Source organism: Orcinus orca, chromosome 9, assembly GCF_937001465.1.
Source record: "Orcinus orca chromosome 9, mOrcOrc1.1, whole genome shotgun sequence".
NCBI lineage: Eukaryota > Metazoa > Chordata > Mammalia > Artiodactyla > Delphinidae > Orcinus > Orcinus orca.
The window spans coordinates 5,988,385-6,011,553 of record NC_064567.1 but is presented as its reverse complement, the minus strand read 5'-3'; the positions used below and the strand labels follow the sequence as shown (position 1 = coordinate 6,011,553).

At 64.1% G+C, this 23,169-nt stretch overlaps 1 protein-coding gene across 11 annotated transcripts in view; it reads left to right on the top strand.

Moving 5' to 3' along the window:
* Nucleotides 1-22,214, top strand: part of AGAP3 (ArfGAP with GTPase domain, ankyrin repeat and PH domain 3) — a 56,469-nt gene extending 34,255 nt beyond the window's left edge. For 5 of the 11 annotated variants that reach the window (XM_033408340.2, XM_033408335.2, XM_033408342.2 and 2 more), the window contains exons 9-18: nucleotides 2,140-2,232; nucleotides 6,649-6,753; nucleotides 13,161-13,329; nucleotides 16,321-16,440; nucleotides 17,962-18,099; nucleotides 19,807-19,961; nucleotides 20,045-20,135; nucleotides 20,314-20,536; nucleotides 21,109-21,364; nucleotides 21,519-22,214. In XM_033408340.2, the coding sequence (XP_033264231.2) occupies nucleotides 2,140-2,232; nucleotides 6,649-6,753; nucleotides 13,161-13,329; nucleotides 16,321-16,440; nucleotides 17,962-18,099; nucleotides 19,807-19,961; nucleotides 20,045-20,135; nucleotides 20,314-20,536; nucleotides 21,109-21,364; nucleotides 21,519-21,725 (1,557 nt within the window). In that variant the 3' untranslated portion in view covers nucleotides 21,726-22,214. Of the gene's footprint in view, nucleotides 1-1,044; nucleotides 1,978-2,139; nucleotides 2,233-6,648; nucleotides 6,754-13,160; nucleotides 13,330-16,320; nucleotides 16,441-17,961; nucleotides 18,100-19,806; nucleotides 19,962-20,044; nucleotides 20,136-20,313; nucleotides 20,537-21,108; nucleotides 21,365-21,518 lie in introns of those variants that run through there. The other 6 variants (XM_033408344.2, XM_033408343.2, XM_012537245.3 and 3 more) reach the window with 3 other exon arrangements.
* The last annotated feature ends 955 nt before the right edge of the window (nucleotides 22,215-23,169 follow it).

Here is a 23,169-nt window from a genome sequence, read left to right as displayed (position 1 = left end):
TGCCGCTGGTCCTGCACCACCCCAGGGCACGCGCTCTTCCCTCTGCCACCCGCCCGGGCCCAGGGCCCCCTCGCCAGCGCCTTGGCGCTCCCCGCGCTCTGCTGCCTGCTCTGCGGAGCAGAGCCCGCCTCGCCGCGCGCGTCCTGGGCACAGCCGGCCCCGGGCCCTTTCATTCTCTCCATCTTCACCGTGGCAACCTTATTTTTTCTTTCCATTGTTTCCATGGTGACCTCACTTGCGCCATTGTCCCCAAGGCAGCCTCAAGACGTGTCCGTCTCTAGAGGTGCATCTCGGGACCTCCCCTTCTCATCATCGCCGCCGGGGCCACCCCCTTGCCCTCCTCGTCCTCCCCAGCAGGGCCACGCCTGTTCTGTGGCTGGCGCCCCTGTGACTCTCCCGCTGGACGTGGCCGCTGGCGTCCCCCGTCTCCCCCATGACTTCATGTTACTCGTTTTGTTGCCACTCTTGCCTGGCTTCCCGTCCTGGGGGGGCCCCCTCTGGGCTCCCAGGGATCCTCTGCTGGTTGGGGCCTCTCTGCTCACCAGCCTGGCTGGGACAGCCTGCGCCCCGCTCCCCACGACCGGCTCTTCTGTCTGGGGACCCGGTGGCAGCGGCCCATCCACCTTCCTCCCCCTGGGCCGAAGGGGCAGAGGCCGTGGCACCCAGGAGAGGCCCGGGGCGGGTGCTGACGGACGGTGGAGCCGCGGGCGGTGGCCCTTGGCCTGCCTCTTCCCGCTCCTTTGGCTGTGCTGCCCCCGCGCTGCGGCTGCGGTCCTTTGCCTCTTCCTTGTGCCCTTGGCTCCTGGCAGCCCGGGTGAGCAGGAGGGTGTAGGGCCCGGAGTGGAGAACACTCCCCGCTGACATGGACTGCCCGGCGCCACCGCTGCCGCTGCCTGCCCGCCCCCCGCACCCTCTCCCCCTCCTCTTCATCCCGCCGCCGCCGCCTCTCCCCAGCCGCCTGGGTCTCTGCCCTCACCAGTGCTGACCGACTGTGCGGGGCTTGAGTATAACTTGCCAAAATCTTTATTCTTTCGATATTTGCAGATATGTGCCACTGTTTCCAACTTTTCATCAACAAAAAGGCCTTTCCAACTCCTTCCAAATTAGAAGACCAGGTGGTGACACACAGCACCTCTGGACATTCTCCCCTGTGCGGGGCCGGAGGCGGGCCGGGCCCTGGGACTGCTCTCAGATGAGAAGCGGCCGCCGTGCTCCCCACTCCAGAGACCCACAGGAACCTTTGTAACTAACCCCCACCCCCAGGGAAGGCTAGGAACGCCGGAGCCCGCGGCTGGGGGCTGCCAGGGACCAGCCCTGCTGGACGCGCTGCGCCAGGCTCGCTGCATGGAGAAGAAGGGAGCTCGGCCCACGCCCGGCGCCGGCCAGCGACGAGGCCCAGAGGCCGGGGCGTCCGAGCGCCCGGCCGGCCGGCGGTCCAGCTGCTCCTGGGGGAGCTCCCCCGCCCCTCCCCTCCTCTGCTCCTTCCTGCATGGACTTCTGCCGTTCCTGCTCCGCTCCGGACGCCGCAGCCACGCCGCGCTTGCCTTCCCCTCTCTTGGCCTCCCATTTCCTAGGATCCGCATTCGGGCGGGCTCTGCCCCAGGAGCCCGGCAGGGGCGCAGGGCCTCTTCTGGCCTCTCTCCTCTCTCTCTCCATCCACTGTGCCCCTCGGGCTACGCCGCCGTGCTCGGCGTAACGTGCCATGTGGTGTCTGTGCCGCAGACGGGCCGCTACCCGCTCACTTCTGGACTTTGCTCTCCCTGGTGGTCATGCCCTGTGCTCCCGGCCACGTCCCTCAGCCCCACCGTCCACCTCTCCTCGCCCCTTCCCGTCTCTTACGCCCCAGCCCCCTGGGCTGCGCGCTCCTCACGCCCTCGGTATCTCGTGTCCTTGCTCTTTTGTAAGGGGCGGGCCCGGCCCAGTGACCTGTGCTGCTCTGTATGGTGCCGTGTGTAAGAATAAACCCGTTGGAATACTCGTGGTCTCAGTTCCTTCCCGGTCCCGCCGCCCCGGCCCCGCCCCACTGCTAGGGCCCGCCCAGGAGGAGGGAGGACGGGAGGGCTGGCTGGGGATTCCAGGTGGGCTGCTGACCCTGCAGACCCTGGGCCCCTTTAACACGCCTCTTCTGTTCTCTTCCAGTCTCGAAAGGGTGCCGACTTGGACCGGGAGAAAAAAGCCGCCGAGTGCAAGGTGGACAGCATCGGGAGTGGTCGGGCCATCCCCATTAAACAGGTCAGCACTCCCTTCCCCTGGGGCTGGAGAGGAGCTGAGATGAAGCCCAGGAAATGTTAGATGATGGTTCTTTTCGGGGCCTCTGGAAGATGGTGAGAGAGGCCAGCGCCCTGCCCCTGCCAGGCCTGAATCCTTAACAAGGACAGTTCTCCTGCAGAGAAGAACTCACAGCACAGCGGGGAAGGGTGGCCGGAACCCTTACGCTGCCAGTTCCTCCTCACCACCACAGGGAGGCAGCAGAGAGCCGCCTGCCATCCTCAGCAGCACTTCGCTGGTGGTGGTTCTGGAGGTGGGCGGCCCTGCAGGAGGGTATGGTCTCTCTGGCCTCCCTCCCCTCCTCCCAGAAAAGAGAATTCTCAAAAGAGTACCCTGAGGAGTACGCGTTGAAGGGCTTACCGAGGGCTCTTCCTACCCTGGGTTCACTGGCCCAGTCTTACCGTGTGAGCCTCTGTTTGTAAAGACGAAACTTAGTGGAGGGGCCACGTCCTGGTAGGGCCTCTCCCTCACCTCCTTCCTGAGTCACTGCCTGGCAGGGCTGGGCCACCCGGTGTTGGATCCTCCCAGACCTCCTGTCGTGGGTCTCTCTGCTGGAAAAAGACGTTGAGTGATGGAGGGGTCTTTGTGCAGAGTTGCTGGTGTGCTGGGCAGGCAGGGCTCTAGAACTGCTGAGCCGGCCTGGTGGTCAGTCTGCTGTACCCACAGGATGCTGCGCTTGGCCCAGATCTTCTTGGGAGCCGGTGGTTAGAGATGCTGTGTCCACGAGGGCTGTGATGTCAGTTTTTGACCACAGAGGAGACTGGTGTGGCTGGAGCACCTGAGGTCAGCCTGGCCAGGGCCCTGTGGTCAGGTTTGGCTCTCCAGGCTGGGGCTCCTGGAGCCTGTAGGTAGTGTGACCAGAATCCTGGTGTTAGGGATGGGGGTTTCCACTGGGTTTCGGGGCCCAGAGGACACAGGAGCACTGTGTCGCCCCGCGCCCTCTGTGCTTCAGCCCTCCCCTGAAGTGTCACCACAGTGACGCCCAGCAGGCACTGCTCTAGGTGGGTCAGCCTGCCCGGGGGCGCGTGGAGGGCCTGGGAGAATGGCAGTGGGCACTCTCCTCCCCGTCCCTGTGTGTGTTTGGGCACAGAACTGGTCCATAAACCTGTTGATGGTGTGATTGAGTGTCTCTGGGGCCGTGCTGACCGAGGCCTCCCACGGGGCCCTCGCCAGGCCAGGCAGGGGACTGTCACTCCCTGCTTTGGGGCGTGTGCTCTGAGTACACACACATGCGCATGTAAACATTTAACAGACAACGCTTATCCCCACCCCCCCCGCCCGTGCTCTGAAATAAGTTAGCCCCAGACGCCCCCTTTCTTGTCTGGGGTCGGTCTGATTTATCTGCTCCCTGAGTCCCCCACGTGGACGGGAAGGCGGGGCTGTGAGGTGGGGGCCAAAGGGGTCAGCTAGGGTACTGGAGTGTCACAGGCCCCGAACCTCAGGGACACTCCGGAGGAGGCGGCACACAGCCAGGAAGCTGCCCGCTGGAGGCAGGTGCCTAGCCGCGCCGACCTCACGGGGGCTGGGGGCGTGCCTGCCGTTGGGACCGCGCGTCCTTCCACCACTCTCCCCTCTCCGGGCCAGTGGCCATTCCTTGCGCGCTCCCCTCCCCCCCCCGCCCCCAGGGCCGGGCTAACCCCTTTCCCGCTCTCCTGTCCCGTTCTTCTCCCCATTCCGTTCCTCTCCTCTCCCCCCCTCTGCTCCTGCTGGGAGTGGAGATTGCATTTCAGTTGCCATTTGCATTCCCAATCAATCCGGACTCCGCAATTAAGCCGGCTGGCGGAGCTGGGAGGGAGGCGGCGGCGGGAACGGGTCCTCTGGGGGCTGTCGCCTCCGCACCGCTCCCATTCCGCCCCAGATTGCTTCCTGCTCCGCCGTGCGCAGCCGGCCGGCCAGGGAGGGGAGCAGGAACCCCTGGAGCTCGCTCTCCTCCCTCGGAACGGGCTGTGACCCGGACGGAGGCGCCGGTAGTGCAGGGCGGAGCGGGCCGGGCCGGTGAGAGGCGGGCTGAGCCTGTGGGCGCGGGTCAAGCCCCAGCGGCCGAGATCCCTCCTCCCCCGCCCCCCTCCCGGTGCTCCTCCCACTCCCCCCTCCCGGCGCTCCTCCCACGCCCCCCTCCCGGCGCTCCTCCCACGCCCCCTCCCGGCGCTCCTCCCACGCCCCCTGCTAACGAGCGTCAGAGCAGCGTCGGAGCGTCATTACCGTCGTCCGCGGCGCCGGGGTCTCCTCCCGAGAGGGGCCCAGATGACGGAGGAGGAAGAGTTCTGGGTAGAAAAGGGCTTCCCGCTTACGCCGGCCTCTTCTGCATCCTGGCTCCTGATTTCCTGCTGGGGGCGGGGAGCGGGCCCTGTAGGTGGAGACTGAGGCCCAGACAGTGACACGACTTGCTTGATGTTAAGAGCTAGTTGGTGGCAGAACGGGGCACGGAGTCAGGTTTTCCTTTCCCTTGACCAGGAGGGAACCTGGTGAAGATGAAGGGACAGAGGAGGGAGGGCGGGCTCAGGTGTGAAAGGTTTGAGAACAGAGGCCCTTGGGGAGCAGGTGGGAAAGGAGGGAGTGAGATGGGGCGCAGGCGAGCCAGCCGTGGCGGCCACTCCCAGGGGAGCGGGGTGGGCCTGGGCCGCCTTCTCCAGAGTCTGGCCGGCAGTCCTCAGGGCCGTGGTCCACAGTCAGGGGAGAGGCGGCGGCTGAACTGTTTCCACGTTCCTGGCCTGTGAGGGGATGGCTGCCACGCCCAGAGGCTGGTCGCCAAGGCTCCTTCGCGGACCACGAAGCAGGGGCCGCGGTGGCCTGGGCCGTTCCAGCCGACCTGTCGTCTGCTGAAGGTCCCGTTCACACCCTTGGTCTTCAGAAGCTCTTTGTGAGGAAAAGGGGGCCAGATAGTAGCAGCAGTGTCCTTAGGTGGCCTACGACTCAGTGGCCTGACTTCCCGCAACTGCACCTGTCTTTGAGGGCAGGAGGATGAGGATAGGGGAAGGGAGTGGGGGAGCAAGGATGTGAAACACCTGTGATGTTATCGCCACCGCAGTCCCTGTTGTGGGGAGAGATGGGGCGGGCATCCCAGCCCACCTGTTTGTTAACCTCATCCCCCCTAAGGGCCGAGCCTTCCAGTAGGAAGCCTTAGCGGGGTAGGGGGCCATGGATCCGGGGTTTACCCCCCGCCCTCTCTCACAGTGAATCTCTTGACCCCCATTTCCGGCTTGTCTGAGGGCACGGCCCTCCCCTCCTGTAGGAGAGGTTGGCACAGGGGCTCTGGCAGCTCCTCTGCGACCTGCTGGGACTTGGCGTGCTGCCCGCTCTCGCCCAGCCGGGGCAGTCCCGCTGTGAGGGGGGGCTGCCCCTCAGGAGTTCTGTCTAGGAATGTCCAGGGAGCACTGCCTCTTCTCAGCCCTCCCGAGTTTGGGGAGGGGGCCCCACAGGGGTGATGCCGGTCCTGGGGCACCTGCCGCCTGTGCACGTCCGTGTCCCGTCCCGACCTGAGCTCCATCTTTGGCCGTTCTCCCGTGCTGTCTGCTGTTTCCAGGCGAAAGCCAGTGGGTGAGGGACCGTCGGGGGTTGTCATCAGGGGAGGGCAGCAGAGGCCGTCTGGGGTGTGGGTGGACGCCTCGTCCGCCTCGGTGAGGTCCACCCCCCACTCGCAGCACCTCCGACACCGCACGGTCTCGGCTGGCTCTTCCCCCGCCCTGTCCACCAGCTGTTCCCCAAGCGTCTGCTGCATCCCAGGAGTGTCGCAGTGCTGAGGGTGTCGAGGAACAACACGCCCAAATCCCTGCCCCTGGGGAGCCCTTGTTCATCCTGGTGCCCATCTAACCTCCACGCCCAGTGTCTTATCAGCTCACACGGGAGATTTGGGTGCTGGGCTGTATGGCTGGGTCTTCCCACTGCCTGCCTTGGGGGAGACTGGGCCATTCTGGGGACAGTTAGGGGCTTTTCTGCTCTATTTGGGGCTGCCACAGAGGGTAGGAGGCCCGGGCCCTCCTGAGGTCTCTGTGCTGTGTTCCACCCCATCCCTGGAGACGGTGGGTGGGAGCAGCACTGCTGGGAGGCCATCTAAACCCCTGCCTCCCGTTGCTGACGTAGTTCCCCAACCTGGGGGAGAGGACACCCCCCTGCCATGGGACGGTGTCCATGGTAACTGGAGAGGTGGGCTCCAGGCTGCTTCCTGAGGACGGTCAGGGGCAGCCGAGTTCCATAGATGGGTTCATCCGCCTGGCTCTCCCTGGTTCAGTTTTAGTCCCGTGTGGCCTCTCCATGCAGATAAGCACAGTGACCCGGGAGGACGGGGGGCAGAGGATGCTGTGACCTGTGGACACTGAGACCTTCTTCATAGCTGTGACGTGTAGGCCTGGCTTCTGTCTCTGATCCGGCCTCTGTCTTCAGGGTATCCTGCTCAAGCGCAGTGGCAAGTCCCTGAACAAGGAATGGAAGAAGAAGTACGTGACCCTGTGTGACAATGGGCTGCTAACCTACCATCCCAGCCTGCACGTGAGTCCGGGGGGCCGTGCCTGGGGAAGGCTGGGCGTGGAGGATGAGAAGCGGACGTGGAAGGGCTGACTCCAGGTCCAGAGGGAAGCGACCTTAGCTCGGAAAGACCTTTCCTCGAGAAAGGGCCTCGCTTTGGTGGCTTGGGAGTTGCACAGACCCTGAGACCCAGGCCCAGGCTGAACACTGCACGAAAGCTCACTCCCTTTCATTTTTTTTTTTTTAATATTTATTTATTTTTGGCTGCGTTGGGTCTTCGTTGCTGCGCGTGGGCTTTGTCTAGTTGCGGCGAGCGGGGGCTACTCTTGGTTGCATTGCGCGGGCTTCTCACTGCAGTGGCTTCTCTGGTTGCAGAGCACGGGCTCTAGGTGCATGGGCTTCCATAGTTGTGGCACGCAGCCTCAGTAGTTGTGGCTTGCGGGCTGTAGAGCGCAGGCTCAGTAGTTGTGGCGCACGGGCTTAGTTGCTCCGCGGCATGTGGGATCTTCCCAGACTGGGGCTCGAACCCGTGTCCCCTGCATTGGCAGGTGGATTCTTTTTTTTTTTTTTTTTTTTCTTTGGCGGTATGCGGGCCTCTCACTGCTGTGGCCTCTCCCACCGCAGAGCACAGGCTCCGGACGTGCAGGCCCAGCGGCCATGGCCTCCGGGCGCAGCCGCCCCACAGCATGTGGGATCCTCCTGGACCGGGACACGAACCCGTGTCCCCTGCATTGGCAGGCGGACTCTCAACCACTGTGCCACCAGGGAAGTCCCGGCCGAGCTCTTTGGAGTAAACTCACCCCTGGGGACGTTCACCTCCGGGCTAGGCTGGTGTGCGAGTCAGGTTCTACATCCTATACTCTAGTTGTTTTAAGAGCTGGATTGGGCCCGTTCACATGGAATTGCTCAAGCTGGGGGGGTCGGTGTTGCCAACAGTTGTGTCTCTGGGAGCTGCACCGTTGGGGTTACGCCTGGGCTCCTGGGATGATGCGGAGCGAAAGGGCAGTTAGGCCAGGGCTGCTGGGGTGGCGGGCCTGCACAGGCCCCCTTGGGAAGAGGAGTGTCGGGGGTACTGTTGGTAGGGCAGAGGGGTCTGGAAGGGCGTGGCCGATGCCCGGGGAGGGGCTGGGGCACGGTGACGGTAGCGTGGCCCCCGTGGCCGCTCCCCCACCCTTCCTCCCTCCCCTCCCCTCGCTGCGTGGCTCCAGCGCACAGCTGTCCCCAGCATCCATCTCTGTCACCACCCTGCTGTGGGGCTGATGAGTTCTCCCGTGAAGGCCCTGAAGCGCAGCACGTGGGCTGGCTCCACCCCCGGCCCGGAGGCCCCAGGCCTGCCTCCGAGGGTCCCTCGCTGGCCTTTGAATCTGCACAAGGTGTCAGGGGTCCCCGACCTGAGACGTGCTGGGGTCCACGGTTCGGCCATAGCTCCCTCCTGAGAGCACCGCCCAGGACGGCTGAGAAAGCTCCCAGGCCTGGTTTGGGCCTTCCAGTGAGGCCAGAGCCAAGGCTGGCCCTCGGGGTGTCTCTGGACCTGGCCCTTCCCCTCAGCTCGGGGCCTCTTACTCCACAGGGCGGGAGCTGGTACCATCATGCTGGGGCTGAGGGGGTTACAGACGAGGGGCCACGGCTGGGGGCCCTTGGGGACTCAGCACAAAGGCTCCTGGGTGCCGTCCTCTCCCCGGTTCTGGCCTCTTCCTCGCCCAGGACTTGGTCCCGCTGCTGAGTCCACGCAGGACAAGAGGCAGCAAGGCTACTGGCAGAGCCCTGACGAGAGGCGCCGTCCGTGTCTTAGGGAGCGGGGAGCATCTGCGGGTGCAGCGCCCCCGGCCAGAAGGAGCAGGACCACAGTGTTTCCCAGCAGAGAGGGTCTGGGCCCTCCTGGCTTCCAGCGTCCACAGCCCTGGCAGGACACACGTGGCCCTGACCAGGCACCTCCTGGCTGCTGGGCTGGGAGCTGGCCTGTCTGAGGCCTCCGTTTCCCCACCTATGTGGCAGTGGCCTTCACCCTCCTCTCTGCTGCATCCTTACCCGTTTCTCCTGCTTCACGCTGCCCCCGGCTGGGCGCACTGTGCCCCCTGCTGGTCCCATGCCCCCCCAGAGGAAGGAGGAGAGGGATGGGAGTGGGGTCTCGGCACAGGGAGGAGAGTGCCCGGTGTTGTGTTCGGTTGTGGTTTCAGAAGGGAAGGTGAAGGCCTGAGGGATTGCTGTTTTTACAACAACTTAACAAACTGGAGAGCAGAGGCTCGGTGGGGTTTGCCGGATCATCAGTCACCCAGCCAGTGGCTGGGCTGTGACTTGGCCCATGACTTTGAGCGTTGCCCAGAGTTTTCTGTAGTGCCAGGAGCGCCTGCCTTCGGGGCTGCCTGCGAGTCACTGGAGAGTTACCACTGGGGCAAGTAGGGTGGCTGGGGCAGCCGGCAGCCCACGCGCCCGGCACGGCTGGGCGGCAGACGCTCGCGGAGTCCCATCCAGCGCTGTGCTGCCCGTGAGCTGAGTGTGGCTCAGTGTGTCGGGCCCGGGACAGGGTCTGGCGGCAGGCACTTCCAGGCTGCTGCTGCTGTCTTGCGAGGTGAATCGAAGAGGCTGCCGCCTCTGCCGCCCACCCCCCCCCGGGGCCGCAGGACACGGTGAGGAGGTTGAGAGCATGGCGTCCCCATCCGTCAGCCCCTCACTGGCTGCCCTCTGGCTCCGGGGTCAAAGTGCACGTCCTTTCCCAACTCACCACCTGCTGGATGCCCCGAGCAACCAGCACGCGCAGATGGCGGCCTCCCTGCCCTGTAGACGCTTCTCATTCAGGAGACACGAATCAGATTCGAAACCGTGGTGACAGTGAAAGCACGTGCGCGGCCCCGGGGGCCTGAGTTCCCTCCCAACAGAGGCCGTTGGCCTCTCGGTTTCCGTCCTTGGTGGCCACCGCCCTCCTGTTGCTATAGCTCTCCCACCTCCGTCCCCGCTTTGCCGTGTTTTCCAACCTGAGCAAGCTTCCCAGCTGCCAGCAGTGAGCAGGGACCCTCCGTCCCCGGAGCTGCCCGCTTCCCTTGGAGGCGCCAAGGGAGCCAGAGAGGAAGGCTCGGCCGGGAACTCCTGGCCTAGCCCGGCCTTGCCCAGGAGACCCGAGGGCAGTGGTGCTGGGGACCCACCTCCCGACGGGGGCTGGCGGGACGGGCCGGGCTGCAGAGGAAGGGCTGGTGGGCAGGCCTCGAGCCTCACGCCCAGCCCCTGCCTAGCCCCAGAGAGCCCGCCACAGCCTCTCCCGTTTTGCAGCCAGCGAAGCCATTCACACAATCACCTTCTGTTAATTCTATCTGCAACATCAATTAAATTGTTTGTAGAAACTAATTGAATGTGGCTTAATCACACATCTTAATAGCTTTCCACACTCTGAACTCGTTGTTAATTCCAGTAATAAAACGAGATGAGAACGCTGGCTGGGTAATTAGCGAGGAGGCTGGGGAAGAAATTGCTGTTTGATGGTGGGTAATAAAGGCAGCCGTGGTGACCGCTCTCCCACCGCCACTGCCGAGCCCCCGTTCTGCTGACGGAGGGAAACGCCGTTGCTCTGCCCCGGACGCCCCGTCCCTGCTGCTGCCTTTTGAGCTCCTGCCGCACTCTCCTTGGGGCCGGGCTCCGCCTCTGGGCCTGGGCCTGCAGCTGGCCGGGTGCTGGCCTGCTCCCCACACCCCCCGAGCAACCAGTGCCCGTCCGAGGTGGTCAGAGATGCAGAGGCCGGTGCTTTCCCCTTACGTTGGTTGCTGGCTCCTGAACAGAGCCCCTCCGTGTGGCTCTTTTTCTTGGCCTGGGGTCAGCTTTTCCCGCCGTGTCCCAGCCTGGTTATCCCAGGGCCGTCGTGGGGCCTGAAAACTGCTGCAGCTGCTGTGACCTCCTTGTGAACTAGAGCAGCCCAAGCCCCTCCCCCAGGAAAGGAACTGCAGCTGTGCCTTCGGCCCAGCCAGCTGTTGACAGTCGTCTGGAGCCGCTGAGCTAAGATGTGACTGTGTGCAGGGTCCTGGGTGCGTGTGGAAGCCGAGTCGGTGGGCCGTCGGGCCTGGAGTGAGGAGGGCCAGGAGGGTGGCGTCACACGGTGGATGCTGGGCCGAGAGCAGGACCAAAGGGCCAGCGGCCACCGGGGGGGGTGGGCCAAGTTTGCTGGAGAAGGGACCAGGGGGACGGAGCTCTGGCGGCGCTCGGCAGAGCGGGGGTGAGAGGTCGTTGGAGGAGAGGGGGTCCTCCTGTGGGTGGAGCCCACCCTCACCAACTTCTCAGTGATGTTGTTCTGTGCTTCTGAGACATGAAGCAGACCCCCTCGGAGCGGAGGGTGCCTGAGGCCAGGCACCCGGCACTGTCCCTCACGCAGGACTAGGTGGTGGCCGGAGGGCACGGACGCAGTGCAAAGCTGCAGGGAAAGGAGCTCCTCCCCTCCGGCTAGCTGTGCCCTTGTTGTCTTTCTGGAGGGCCATCTGCCTGTGAAGGTGTCAGAGCTGCTTGGAGAGTAAAGAGTGAGTACAGGCCTGGCCAGGCCTCCAGGAGCCGGGCTTGACTGGTGAGGCCAGCATGCTAGTATCGGCGGTGCCCCGGCCTCCCCACGGCCCTCCTGCTATAGTCCTGCCACAGGCCCTCGCGCTGGTCCCCTGATGACCCGCCCTGTGGTGAATTCCAGCCCGACGCAGAAGTGCAGGAGCAGGGCTGGCGCTGGGTGCTCTGTTTCCTTGTTCTCACTTCTCTTCCTAACGGGAAGCTCCCACGTTCTCTTGGCTCCTCAGGACCAGGCGACCCTTTCTCCTTGATGTCCTCTTGCTCATTCACAGGGTGAGGGCAGCCCCTGAGCCCCTTGCCAGCCCGCCCGGGCCCTGCTTCCCAACAGGCAGCACTCCCCATCGGCTCTTTTGAGCAGAGGACATTGTCCCTCTTCCCTGAAGCTAAACGTTGAGAAGGTAGGAGAACACCTGGGTGACCAGGAGTGATGCTGCAAGTGGGTAGGGTGAGAGGGGTGGGGCCTGGAAGGACACGAAGACTCCATCGAGCCTAGACGCTCAGGGAAGCGCCCTGGGTGCAGAACATCCCAGAGGCGCCCATCCCGAGTCTGATCGGTGGAATTCCGTCCGAAGTTAAATTGGTACCACTGGCCCAGCTTCTGCCCCTGGAAGGAGCTTTTGCCACATTTTACAGAGGACGTTTGCTGGGAACTGCCCCGGAACTCGCTGGTGCCAGGGGCAGGGAGGCAGGAGTCGGCAGCCTGGAAGGACAGATCAGAGCAGCAGGGAGAGCGGGGCCCAGGCCAGGCGGGCCTTACGGCAGGCAGCCATCCAGAGGGCAGGCAGGGCTGTGCTCTGCGTCACCCACCTCCCGCGCCCCCCAGCCCCTCCAGGTGCCACTCCCTGGGGTGGGGTGGGGCGGTCCCAGGCCGAGGTCGAGACAGCAGATGGTGGGGCTCGGCACCCAGTGGCTCCCACCCTCAGGGTCCCTCCCCACTCATCCACTTCCAGGGCCCTATCAGTACTGACTTGAAGGCAGGGTTTGCTCCTGGGCCGAGGAGGAAGTTTGCCTTCCGTGCAGAGCCTTGGGAGCCCAGAAAGACTGGGCTTGAATCTGGCTGTCACCCGCTGATTGTGTGACCTGGGGCAGGTTAACCTTTGTAAGTCTCAGTTTCTCCACCCGCAAAGTGGGCATCGTAACACCGTCCTCCTAGCTGTCGTGACGATCCCGTGAGGCGGTGTAAGAAATGTAGACGCGATATACAGCTGTGGCTCAGTGGACGCCTGGCACGTGGCTGGGTGGGCAATGTGATGTTGTCAGTGGTTGTTACTGTTCCTGCCGTTGGGATACTCACTGGTATCTGTGGAACCGCGGACTTGTCTCAGTATCCCTAAGAACAGCGGAAAGAATCAAAGGCTTCCCTTTAACTGTTCAACAGATATTTATCGTCAGGTGCCGTTCTAAGGACTGGGGGCTGCTCTAGGCTTTATAAGTTCTCAAAGTCCCAAGTGGTGGTGGGAGCTTCTGAAAGTAGGGCTGAAGTCCTTGGTGACCAGCCACCCGGGGCCCGGGGCAACCCAGTCGTCCACATCCCACGGAGCCTGTCGGTTCCTCTCCTCGGCCACGTGCCGTCTCTCCCTAAATCCCATCTTGGTTCATTCAGTACGTGGCCTCCTTTTCGTTGCCTCCTGAGCCGTCTTCCCTAAAGGAGCCCCGAGCCTCAGATCTTGGCTCTCCACCCTCTGTCGCCCCTGCCCCGCTCCCGGCTGCGCCCCGCACCGAGCCGCACGTGGGCAGCCTTGGAGGTGTGCTGTGCGCGCCACAGAACTCGGGCTGTCCCCCTCCCCCCCCAGCAGCGCGGGGGAGAGACCCAGGAGTTGGGAGGGTCAGAGATGAGGTGCTGCCTAAGAGTGACCCGTCCTAACGAGTCTTCCTCTGTCTCGTCCACGTGGCCCTAGGACTACATGCAGAACATCCACGGCAAGGAGATTGACCTGCTGCGGACCACGGTCAAGGTGCCAGGGAAGCGTCTGCCCCGAGCCACGCCGGCCACGGCCCCCGGCGCCAGCCCCCGGGCCAACGGGCTGGCCCTGGAGCGGAGTAGCGCGCAGCTGGGTGGCGGAACAGGTGAGGGGGCTGCTGAGGTGGGAGGGGGTGTGTGGCTGCCGTGGCCCCGTCTGTCTGGGCGGGTGGGGCGCGCCGCGACGGGGCCCGGAAGGGAGGCGTGTGGGGCTGCACCCCTCCCCAACCAGGTCCTCGGGGCTCTGCGCACGCCGGCCACCCGGTGTCTCGCTTCGGGGTCCGCTCAGCCAGCGCAGTTGCCACAACGCTGCCCTCGTGCGGTTAGTAGAGGTGGCGGCCGGTGGACCGCCTGGCAGGTCAGAATGGGGACAGATAGCCTCGTGCTGACAGGTGGCATCAGCGTCGAGCCGAGGCAGGTGATGGTGGGGACACTGGAGCCCTCTGGCACCAGGGCCACATCTCAGTCGAGTTTGCCGGACGGGCAGGGAGGGAGGCGGGAGGGGACAGAGCTGCCTGGGGCGAACCTGGTAACCGTCCTTAGGTCTGCAGTGAGAGGCGGGGGTGGGGGTGGGGTCTTTGCTCAGAGAAGACTGAGTTTAGAGAGAAGCTGGAGGCCGAGAGGACTCTGCGCCGTGTCCAGAGAGGTGGAGCCTCCTGAGTGTGCGCCTTGTTGGAGGTGAGGGCCCTGAGACGCCGGCACCCCGCCCTGCTGCGTGTGCCACCACTGCCTCCCAGTCTGGAGGCGCTGCGAGGGGCGGGTGGCGGGCACTGACCCCGCTGGCGGAGGGGTGCTGGCTGCAGTAGATCTGAAGTCGAGACTATCCTCCCCATGTTGTGTGGATGAGGAAACAAAGGTTCAGAGAGGTTAAATAACTTGTCTGTAAAATCCCACAGGAAGTGGTGGAGCTGGGTTTGAACCTGCGCGTGCCTGACTTGGGAAGCTATGTTCTGTCCTCTAAGCCCTTGAAATAGACAGAGAGGGAGCTAGTGGACGGAGGGAAGGAAGGAAGGAAGCTAAGGACAGAAAGACAAGAAAGATGGGTAGGGTGCCAGGAGCGGCCTGTGGGGCTGCACTTGGGGGCGGGGAGGCGGGTCCTGGGTGTTCTGCGTGGGGGGTGGGCAGGGGGGGCCGCTGGGGAAGGGAAGGGCCGGGGCGGGGCTGGGGACCTCGCGGAGCTGCCTGTGGACTGGCTTGGGGTTTCTCAGATGACACCAGAGGGAGCATGGAAGGGGAGCCTTTCCTTGCAGGCAGGCAGCAAGGGGAAAGCTAGCTGTTCCCTCAGAGGAAGGGAAGCCCTAAGACACTCTGTCCTGTCACATTCCCGGTCCCTGAAGACCTTCACCTGGGGAGCGTTAGTGGTGCGTGGAGAAGGGGGTGCGCGGCACACTCACCCACGTAACTGCCAGTACCCGCAAACGCTCGCCGACGTCCCTGGAACACGTGGCCAGGCGCCACCGGAGCCGCGTCCCCTCCGCCGCGCACCGACCTCGCACACACTCACACATGTCTCCGCTCACCGGGCGATGTTAACATCTCATTATCTTTGTTACTGTAATTACATTATCCGCTGCTTTATGCAGAATTATTCTCCGAGGACTAATTGATGGCTCCATGTTTAATTCATTAATCATTAGCATCAAATTCGACAATTACAGTGCACACTGATTGTGGGATTGCAGGCGTAATGAGGGGAGAATTAACAAAGAAAAGGGAAAGCGCTTTCCCTCTCTCGGGGTTTTGGGTTGGGGGGCTTCAGGAGGACCTTGGGCCTGTGCTGTCTTTGGGTGGGGCTGGGGGGAGGGGGGCATAAGATCTGGAACCCGGGGCGCCGGGGGAGATGGAAGCAGGCGAGGGGTGGCGAGAAGCACAGCATCTTAGAAGTTAAGACCCTAGGCTGCTCCCCTGGAAGGTTTCCTGATGGGGGTCGGTGCAGGGGGACCCCAAGAAAGGCTAAGTTTGCAGGGACCTGTTAGGCAGGGTGGGAGGAGCTGGCACGGGTGCCACACGTATGTTAACAAGCACTTAACTGTGTGTCTGGTCCTGCCTGGGGTGTTATGACAGATACAAGAGAAACACAAAACCTGCCCCCACCATTCAGTCTCGTGCTGTCCCCGGAGCGAGCCTGTTCCTTTACCTTCTAGTGGCTTCCGCGCGCATCTTCCTGTCCCTTGGATTCCAGAAACTTGACCCCTGTGCTTGCGGGGCTGGTCGGGGCCTGGTGTCGGCCGCTCGCCCCTCCCTCCGGCTTGTTCAGCTTCAGGGCGCGTCTCTGCCTGTCACTAACGCCGGGCACCTGGCCAGCTGCCCAGCTCTCAGTGCAGACCTCCCTCGGCCGTGGCCTTCTGGCCTCAGGCCCCACCCTGTCTCAGGTCGGCTGAGGTGAGAGGGCAGTGTCGCTGTCCACAGCTGGCCCTGAGGCCCGGGGGCCGCTGCCACCATCTCCCCATGGGTGACTCGGGCCCGGGGAGGGCGCGCACTGCTGCCCCCGCCGCCCCGGAGCCTTCGGTTCCCCTGACTCTGCTGTTCTTCCCCGATGGGAAACGAAAGATTAATTTGCTCCAGCCCCAGAGGATAATTACTAATACTAATTAGACATAATTACTTGAATTTGATACACTTATTCCTCGTCAGAACGGCAGCAAAGCTGAGGCACGGCAAATGGCATACGTGGCCTGGAACGGGGTTCGGGGCCTGGCCAGGAGGGGCAGGGGCTGGGATAGCAGGGGAGCAGCTCGGCAGTGATGGGGGGACTGTCCCACTCACCCAGCTTCTAGCTCCTGATCACAGGGAGGGGACAGAGGTGTGGACCCTGGTGTTCATGGAGACAAGGGGGGGGTGTGAAGTCTGGGCCCATGGGAGGCCTCCAGTTCTCCAGTGATCCTGGCCCGGTGCCTGGTGAATCCAGGAGCCCCTCATCCTGGGTCAGTATCCTCATCCTGGGTCAGTATCCTCATCCTGGGTCAGTATCCTCATCCTGGGTCAGTATCCTGCTGGGATTTCTCAAGCTCTGCCCGTAGCTGTACTTTCAGGCAAGTCTATGGGTGCCCTTCCCCCGGCCTCCCCTCCCAGTCTGACCCTTCCGCCCCCCCCCCCAGGTGCCCCCCACTCGGCCAGCAGCCCAGCCTGGGCCGGCCCGCGCCCAGAGGGGCTGCATCAGCGCTCCTGCTCTGTTTCCAGCGCCGACCAGTGGAGTGAGGCCGCTGCCCTGCCCCCAGGTATGCAGGACCCGGTGAAGCCGCAGCGGAGGGCAGCCGGGGAGGCTGAGATGGGCAAGGGGGCGCGGCGGAGCCCTCCAGGGCTTGTGGCAGAGCCAGTGCCACACCTGGGGCATGGAGTTGGGGTGGCTGCCCCTGTGCTGTCCCCAGGCCCGCGCCAGCGGTTGGCGCTAGAGACCCTCCCTCTGCAGCTCCCTGCCCGCCCACCGCTGTCCCCAGGCGGCGCTGGCGGCGGTGTCGCATCCCCATCAGCCCCCTGCGCCGCCAGCTCATCAGCCTCTCCGCGGGGGGGGGGGGGGGGCGGCGGCGGCTGAGTGGGGAGGTCGGAGGCTGGGGGCTTGAAACACGTTCCGAAGGCGGCAGCTAGCCCGCGTGGAGAGGGGTCCCCGCAGACAGGATCAGGGAGCTGTCCGGAGAGGTGCTTTCTTCCCCGCGCTGCCCCTATTGGCTGAGGCCCCACCCAGTCTGGGTGGTCGAGAACTCTCCCTTCCCCCCTCTGCCTGCTCTCCCTGGCCTCGTGGTCTTCTTCCCTTCATCAGCGTCTGTGCCTCGTCTTCCCCTTACTTCTTCCCCCGCCTCTGCAGCGAGCACCTCCGCGCGCTCTCCTCACTCACCCGTAGCCCCACATCCCTCGGCAGTCCTGAAGGCTAGAGGGAAATGGGCGCAGCCCGGCCCTCCTCTCCTAAGTGAGGGTGTGAGAGGGAGGAGACTCCCTGGGCACCGGGCACACTGCTGCTCCCGCGTCCCTCCTGCTGGGCAGCAGCGCGTTAGCTCTCCTCCCCGACTTGCCTCCCAGAGACCCTGCCCAGGCCCGCATCCCAGCAGAAGCGCCGGCCCGGCCTGAGCTCTGACAGCAGGAAGCGGCTGGGCGCCCACGGCCCCGGGCCTGCGTCACCTGCCCGGCCAGGCCCAGGCCTCCGGCCGGTGGATGTAGAGGCCCCAGAGGGCAGCCAGGGGCCCTTCCCGGGTCACCGTCCTGCGGCCTGTGCTGGCCTTGGTGGGGCCCCTCTGTTGAGTCTGGCAGGCGGAAGGCAGGGAGGGCGGGCGCGTGTCTGCCTCTAATGAAGTTTGACATTTAGTGGTGCGCGTCGGGCGGGGTGTGGGAGACGGAGCTTGATTAGCGCGCTCTAATTGACAGTAATTAGGCAGCTCCCTGATTGTTTCTAATTCTGCTATTAATTGTGAGGAGCGGGGAGTGTGATTGAGGATAAATTTGGTGCGGAGCTGCTGGCTCTCCAGCCCCCGGCCGCCTTCCGCCCTCCAGGCTGCAGAAGCCGGTTCCCTCCGCACCTTCACTCTGCCCTGCCTGCGGTTCCCACACGCTCCTCTCCACCCTCCCTTCCTCCAAGGCCGGGGGCGCCTTGGGGCCTGTGGGCAGAGCCCTCCCGGGGTGCGGACAGGGCGGGAGTGCCCCCCTTCCCCCTGCCCCGGCTGCAGTTCAGGGTGGAGCCCCCAGCACCCCGGGCAGGGCCTATGCTGGCCCCTCCCCTCCCCCACACTTCTCCACCTCTCCCTCACCAGCCAGTGGCCCAGCCGAGGTGCTCAGTTCCAGCCCCAAGCTGGAGCCTCCCCCATCTCCCCACTCCAACCGGAAGAAGCACCGGAGGAAAAAGAGCACCGGGACCCCCCGACCAGACGGCCCCAGCGGTGCTGCTGAAGGTTAGGGGGACCCGCGAGGGAAACGGGGCACAGGAGGCGGGCAGCGGGCCTTGGGGATAGTACCTGAAGGGTCCCCCTTTCTGTATTAGGTTGAAAGCACTCTCTAATAGTAATTTCCAGTAAAATCAGCTCCACCGCTTCTGGTCACCCCAACCTGGTATCTTAGAAGAGCTCTTTCTTCTGCCTAACTTAGCGCCTTCCTGTGAAAACGCGAGCTTACTTCTTTCATTCTCACAGAAGGTAGAAGACAGCAGGCCGCTACTCGCCCCGCAGCTCTTCCCAGGGGGTGCGGGCAGGACCCGTGTTTTCTGTGTCTCTCGTGTCACCCGTTGAGTTTAAGCAGTGCTGGGCGCGAAACAGGTGCTTCACACGCGTGCGTGTTCGGCGGAGCCTCTCCTTAGTCGTCTTCAGGCTGAGGAATTCCAGCTCCTCAGCTATTTTTCCACAGGTCCTTTCTCGTAATCCCTTATTAATCATAGCGCTGCTTCTCTGATCTTCCCGAGTATCTTCAGAATGTGCCTCCGCTCAGTGGTTGGAGCGTCCTTGCTCCTAAATAAGGTTAACCTACATGGGTGCACAGTTGCTGGTTTATACTCTGATGGTCAGGGTTAGGGGCGTGGCTCGGTGGGGGCGATCATCTCTAAGGGAAGGAGCCACCTTTCCCAGCCAACCGGTGACACAGGGGTGCTCAGCGCTCACGGCACGGGGTGCACCTGTACCAGGGAACTGAACCCCACAGACTGTCACCGTTATGTAGTTTAGAGATGGTTGGAAGTGAGGTGAGGTGGAATGGTGGAGCCTGGGGAAAGAAAGGTACCAGTTTCTCTACGAAGACAGTTCCGTTAAGGGCGCCTTAGAGCAGGAGCCCACCAGGAGGACTTCCCTTGGCGGGGGGTGGGGGTGGGCGGGGAGGGCATGGCCAGTGTCACTGGGGCGGGAGGCTGCCCTGGCAGGACGTGTGGTCTCACTTGGGCCTCCTCACAGGCACCTGTCTCTCCAGCCGCACGACACACTCGCACTGCTTGTTAGGAACCGTTCACCCACGGGGCGGTGACCGGCGGGAGGGAGATCCACGTGACTGTCTCCTGGGGGGCCTGGGGGAGCAGAGCTGGGAAGAGCTTCACTGCACTGCTTGGGAAGTGTCTGTCACTGCAGATGTCCTCAGGTTCCTATCTGCTCACACATCCGAGTTAGTCTGTGGAGGAAACCTCTCCTCCTCTCCCCATCCCCTTGCCCTCCCTGCCTGCCTGTGCCAGGGTAGCGGGGGAGGGGCCCGGCTCCCAGGAGCCCCACGCTGACGCCGTCAGGAATATTGGGTTTAATGAGCTGCAAAATGAGGCGGCTGCAGCTGACATGTACGGATGGTGCCCACCCCCGCCTTCGCCGCCCCCCCCAGCACCGTCTCCTAACGCCCCATCACATCCTCCAGATACTCAGCTCTGCTTTCCCCAGGAAGCCACCCTCTGCTTTCCAGACCCATTCCCAGCAGTGCCAGGGATGCCAGAGCCTCGCTTGCCCACCTTTTTCTCCCAGGCTCCGCAGGCGGCTAGGACGGAGGTCTGGGGGCTCCACACGGCGCTCTGCCCCCGACTCCCCGCGAGGTGCCCTGGAGAGAGCGGTCCTCGAGGCTGGGGTGGCTTGTCCCTGCACGTGCGAGCCGGCAGGGGCCCTCTGCCCTCACGCCGGCGCGCGCCCTTGTGCCCGCAGAGGCCGAGGAGCCGTTCGAGTTCGTGGTGGTGTCCCTCACCGGGCAGACGTGGCACTTCGAGGCCTCGACAGCAGAGGAGCGGGAACTGTGGGTGCAGAGCGTGCAGGCCCAGATCCTCGCCAGCCTGCAGGGCTGCCGCAGCGCCAAGGACAAGGTTGGCCCGGAGGCCCGGGTGGGGTGGGGTCCCAGGTTGGCCTCGCGACTGACCAGCCACCCCTGCGTCTCCCCCCGAGGCAGACTCGACTGGGGAACCAGGACGCAGCTCTGGCTGTGCAGGCCGTGCGCACCGTCCGTGGCAACAGCTTCTGTATTGACTGCGACGCCCCCAGTGAGTGCCGGGCCGGCGGGGCCGGGCTTGTGGGTGGCTTAGAGAAAGCGCGACCAGCTTTGTGGAGGAAGCGCTGCAGGAGGCCTCTCGTAGGCCGAGAACAGCGGCACGGAGGGCTTTCCTGGTGGTCTCGCTCTGGTTGCCCATGGGCTTCATCTTGCTTCCTCTCCGCACCTAGATCCAGACTGGGCCAGCCTGAACCTGGGCGCCCTGATGTGCATCGAGTGCTCGGGGACCCACCGGCATCTGGGGGCTCACCTGTCCCGGGTCCGCTCCCTCGACCTCGATGACTGGCCACCTGAGCTGCTGGCCGTCATGACTGCGATGGGCAATGCCCTGGCCAACAGTGTCTGGGAGGGGGCCCTGGACGGCTACGCGAAGCCAGGGCCCGACGCCTGCAGGTGAGGGCGGGGGCCCTGGCGCTGGCCGGCAAGGGCGGGGACGTGGGCGCTCCTGCCAGGTGGGGAGAACTGGGGGTGGGGCCGGGCAGCTGTGACAGGGCTGGAAGGGTTAATTAAAGCCTGGCGTTGCTCTGCTTGGCAGTGGGCCCCTGGGGGTGCCCCTCCCCCTCCTGTCACTCAGCGCCTCACAACAACGGGCCCTTTCTCAGCGTTATCAGCAGGTCAGGGGGCCAGCGGGAGGCGCATGCGCAGGGCCCTATCGCTCTGTGGCGCGAAGGCCACGGCCTGAGCTCTGAGATGGGGAGAATGGGTGGTAGATAGGGTCGTGCCGTGGGCCCCCAGTGTGGGCCCCCGCCTCCTTTGTTCCTGCAGGGCCAGATAAGCTGCCACCGCGCCCTGCCGGGAATCTTCCTGCCCTCTCGGCCCCCAGGGGCCTCCCCCGGAGCTCTCTTCCACTTCTTCCACACCCTCTGTGCCGCCCGCTGCCCCCTGACGCCCCCGGGTCCCTCAGGCTCGCCTCTGCGGCCCCTTCACCCCCGTGACCCCCGGCCCGGCCCCTCCTGTGCTCGCAGAGAGGAGAAGGAGCGTTGGATCCGGGCCAAGTACGAGCAGAAGCTCTTCCTGGCCCCGCTGCCCAGCTCGGATGTGCCGCTGGGGCAGCAGCTGCTCCGAGCGGTGGTGGAAGACGACCTGCGGCTGCTGGTGATGCTCCTGGCCCACGGGTCCAAGGAAGAGGTGAACGAGACCTACGGGGACGGGGACGGGCGGACGGCCCTGCATCTCTCCAGCGCCATGGCCAACGTCGTCTTCACGCAGCTGCTCATCTGGGTGAGTCGGGGCTCCCGCCCCGCAGGTGCCCCTGACCTCCCTGACGTCCTCCTCACCCCAGCCCTCTGAGAGCCGCCTCTCCCTTTTCTCCCCGGGGACCCACACCTTTCCCGCCGTGTCCCGCCAACCGTGCCAACCGTGCTTTCTTCTGCAGTACGGGGTGGACGTGAGGAGCCGGGACGCCCGGGGCCTGACCCCGCTGGCCTATGCTCGCCGGGCCGGCAGCCAGGAGTGCGCAGACATCCTGATCCAGCATGGCTGCCCCGGGGAGGGCTGCAGCTTAGCCCCGACCCCCAGCAGAGAGCCTGCCAACGGCAGCAGCACCTCCGCTGAGCTGCACCGAAGCCCTAGTCTCCTGTAAGGCCCAGGAAGAGGGCAGAGGGGCCACAAGGACTCCAGGGCATGGGGACCCACCTCCCTACGGGCGCTGGGAGAAACAAAGACAGAGACTGAGAAGCAGGGACACGCGGAGAGGAGGAGGAGCAGGAGACGGGAAGAGCCAAAGGGAAGAACTAAACGGGAGACACAGAAGGGTCCGAGGAGACGCCAGGCTTGGAGCTGCAGCGGAGGGGTCGGAGGGGTCTGGCCCCTGCCCTCCGGCGCCACTGAGAAGGGACAGGACCCTTTGGCGGTGCTGTGAGGAGAGGGGAGCAGGACCTCGCCCTCCTCCAGGTTCCTGCCTTCTCGTGCCGGCCCCCTGGGAGCCTCCTCCTAAAACGGAGCCTGGGTGGGGCAGACGCTGGGGGGAGTGACCTGCGAGTCCCATGTAAATGTGTACATTGGAATATTTATGTTTGTGTACATATTTGGTGTGTGTGAGATGTGCCAATAAACCAGACTGTGTGTGTGGGGCCTTCATCTCCCCTCTCATCTCCCTGCCGTTCCGAAAATGCCCCTCTCATCTCTCTCTTCTCCTTTGTCCCTGTCCTCTCATCTTTGCTGTACTTTACTTTAGGATACCCCATCCACCCCCCCACCCCCGTCCAGGAGGCAGGCTGGAGGCTAGGTGACCCCCCCCCCCCCCCAGCCTCCTACGTGCGTTTCTCTCAGCCCTCTCTTGCCAGGGGCGTAGTTGAGTTTCTCAGCAGCACCGGGAGGAGGGTCGAGCCTGCCAGGAGGAGGGTCGAGCTCCGTGCTCCCCACTCGAAGCTTCCTGCTGCTGCCCCCCTGCCCTGCCACCTCCACCCTCAGAATGGCTTTCTGTGGGTCTCCTCATTTTCATCAGTATTCTGTCCAGTGACCTCACAGCACAGCTGAGCTGCCCACGGTTCACCCGCAGAGAGGGCAGGAGCACAGCCCCCCTTCCTAGGTGTCTGGGAACCAGCCCCACAGCCAGGGGTTCAGGGAGCCACGCGGGTCCGTGCCCAGGGGGGAGAGTCCTGAGGACGGGATGGGTTGAGTGGCAGCGCTTCTCTGGGGAACTCATCCCTAGGCTTTGCGTTTGAGGAGAGGGGAGGGGGTGGGTCACCAACAGCAGAACAGCCCCCTTGGCCACCCCTTGCCAAACTGGAGGCAGAATCCAGAGCTTCTGCTTTTCCCTCGGACTATCCCTTAGTTATTCTAGAAATAAAACCTGGGAGAAACCCCTCTGTACCTGTTCTTGAAGGGTGAGAACTGCTAAGTTAGGGTCCCTACTCCCTAGGGAGCCCGTTGCTTCCCCCGTTTCCTGGAGCTGCTCTGCTGGTGGCCCTCGTACATCGGGTGTGGCGGGCTGGCGCTCTGCACGGCCCTTGCCTGTGTGTAGGGAAATCAGCCAAGTAAAGCTATTCAGAGAGGAAACCAGATTTCACTGTCTTGGTCCTTTC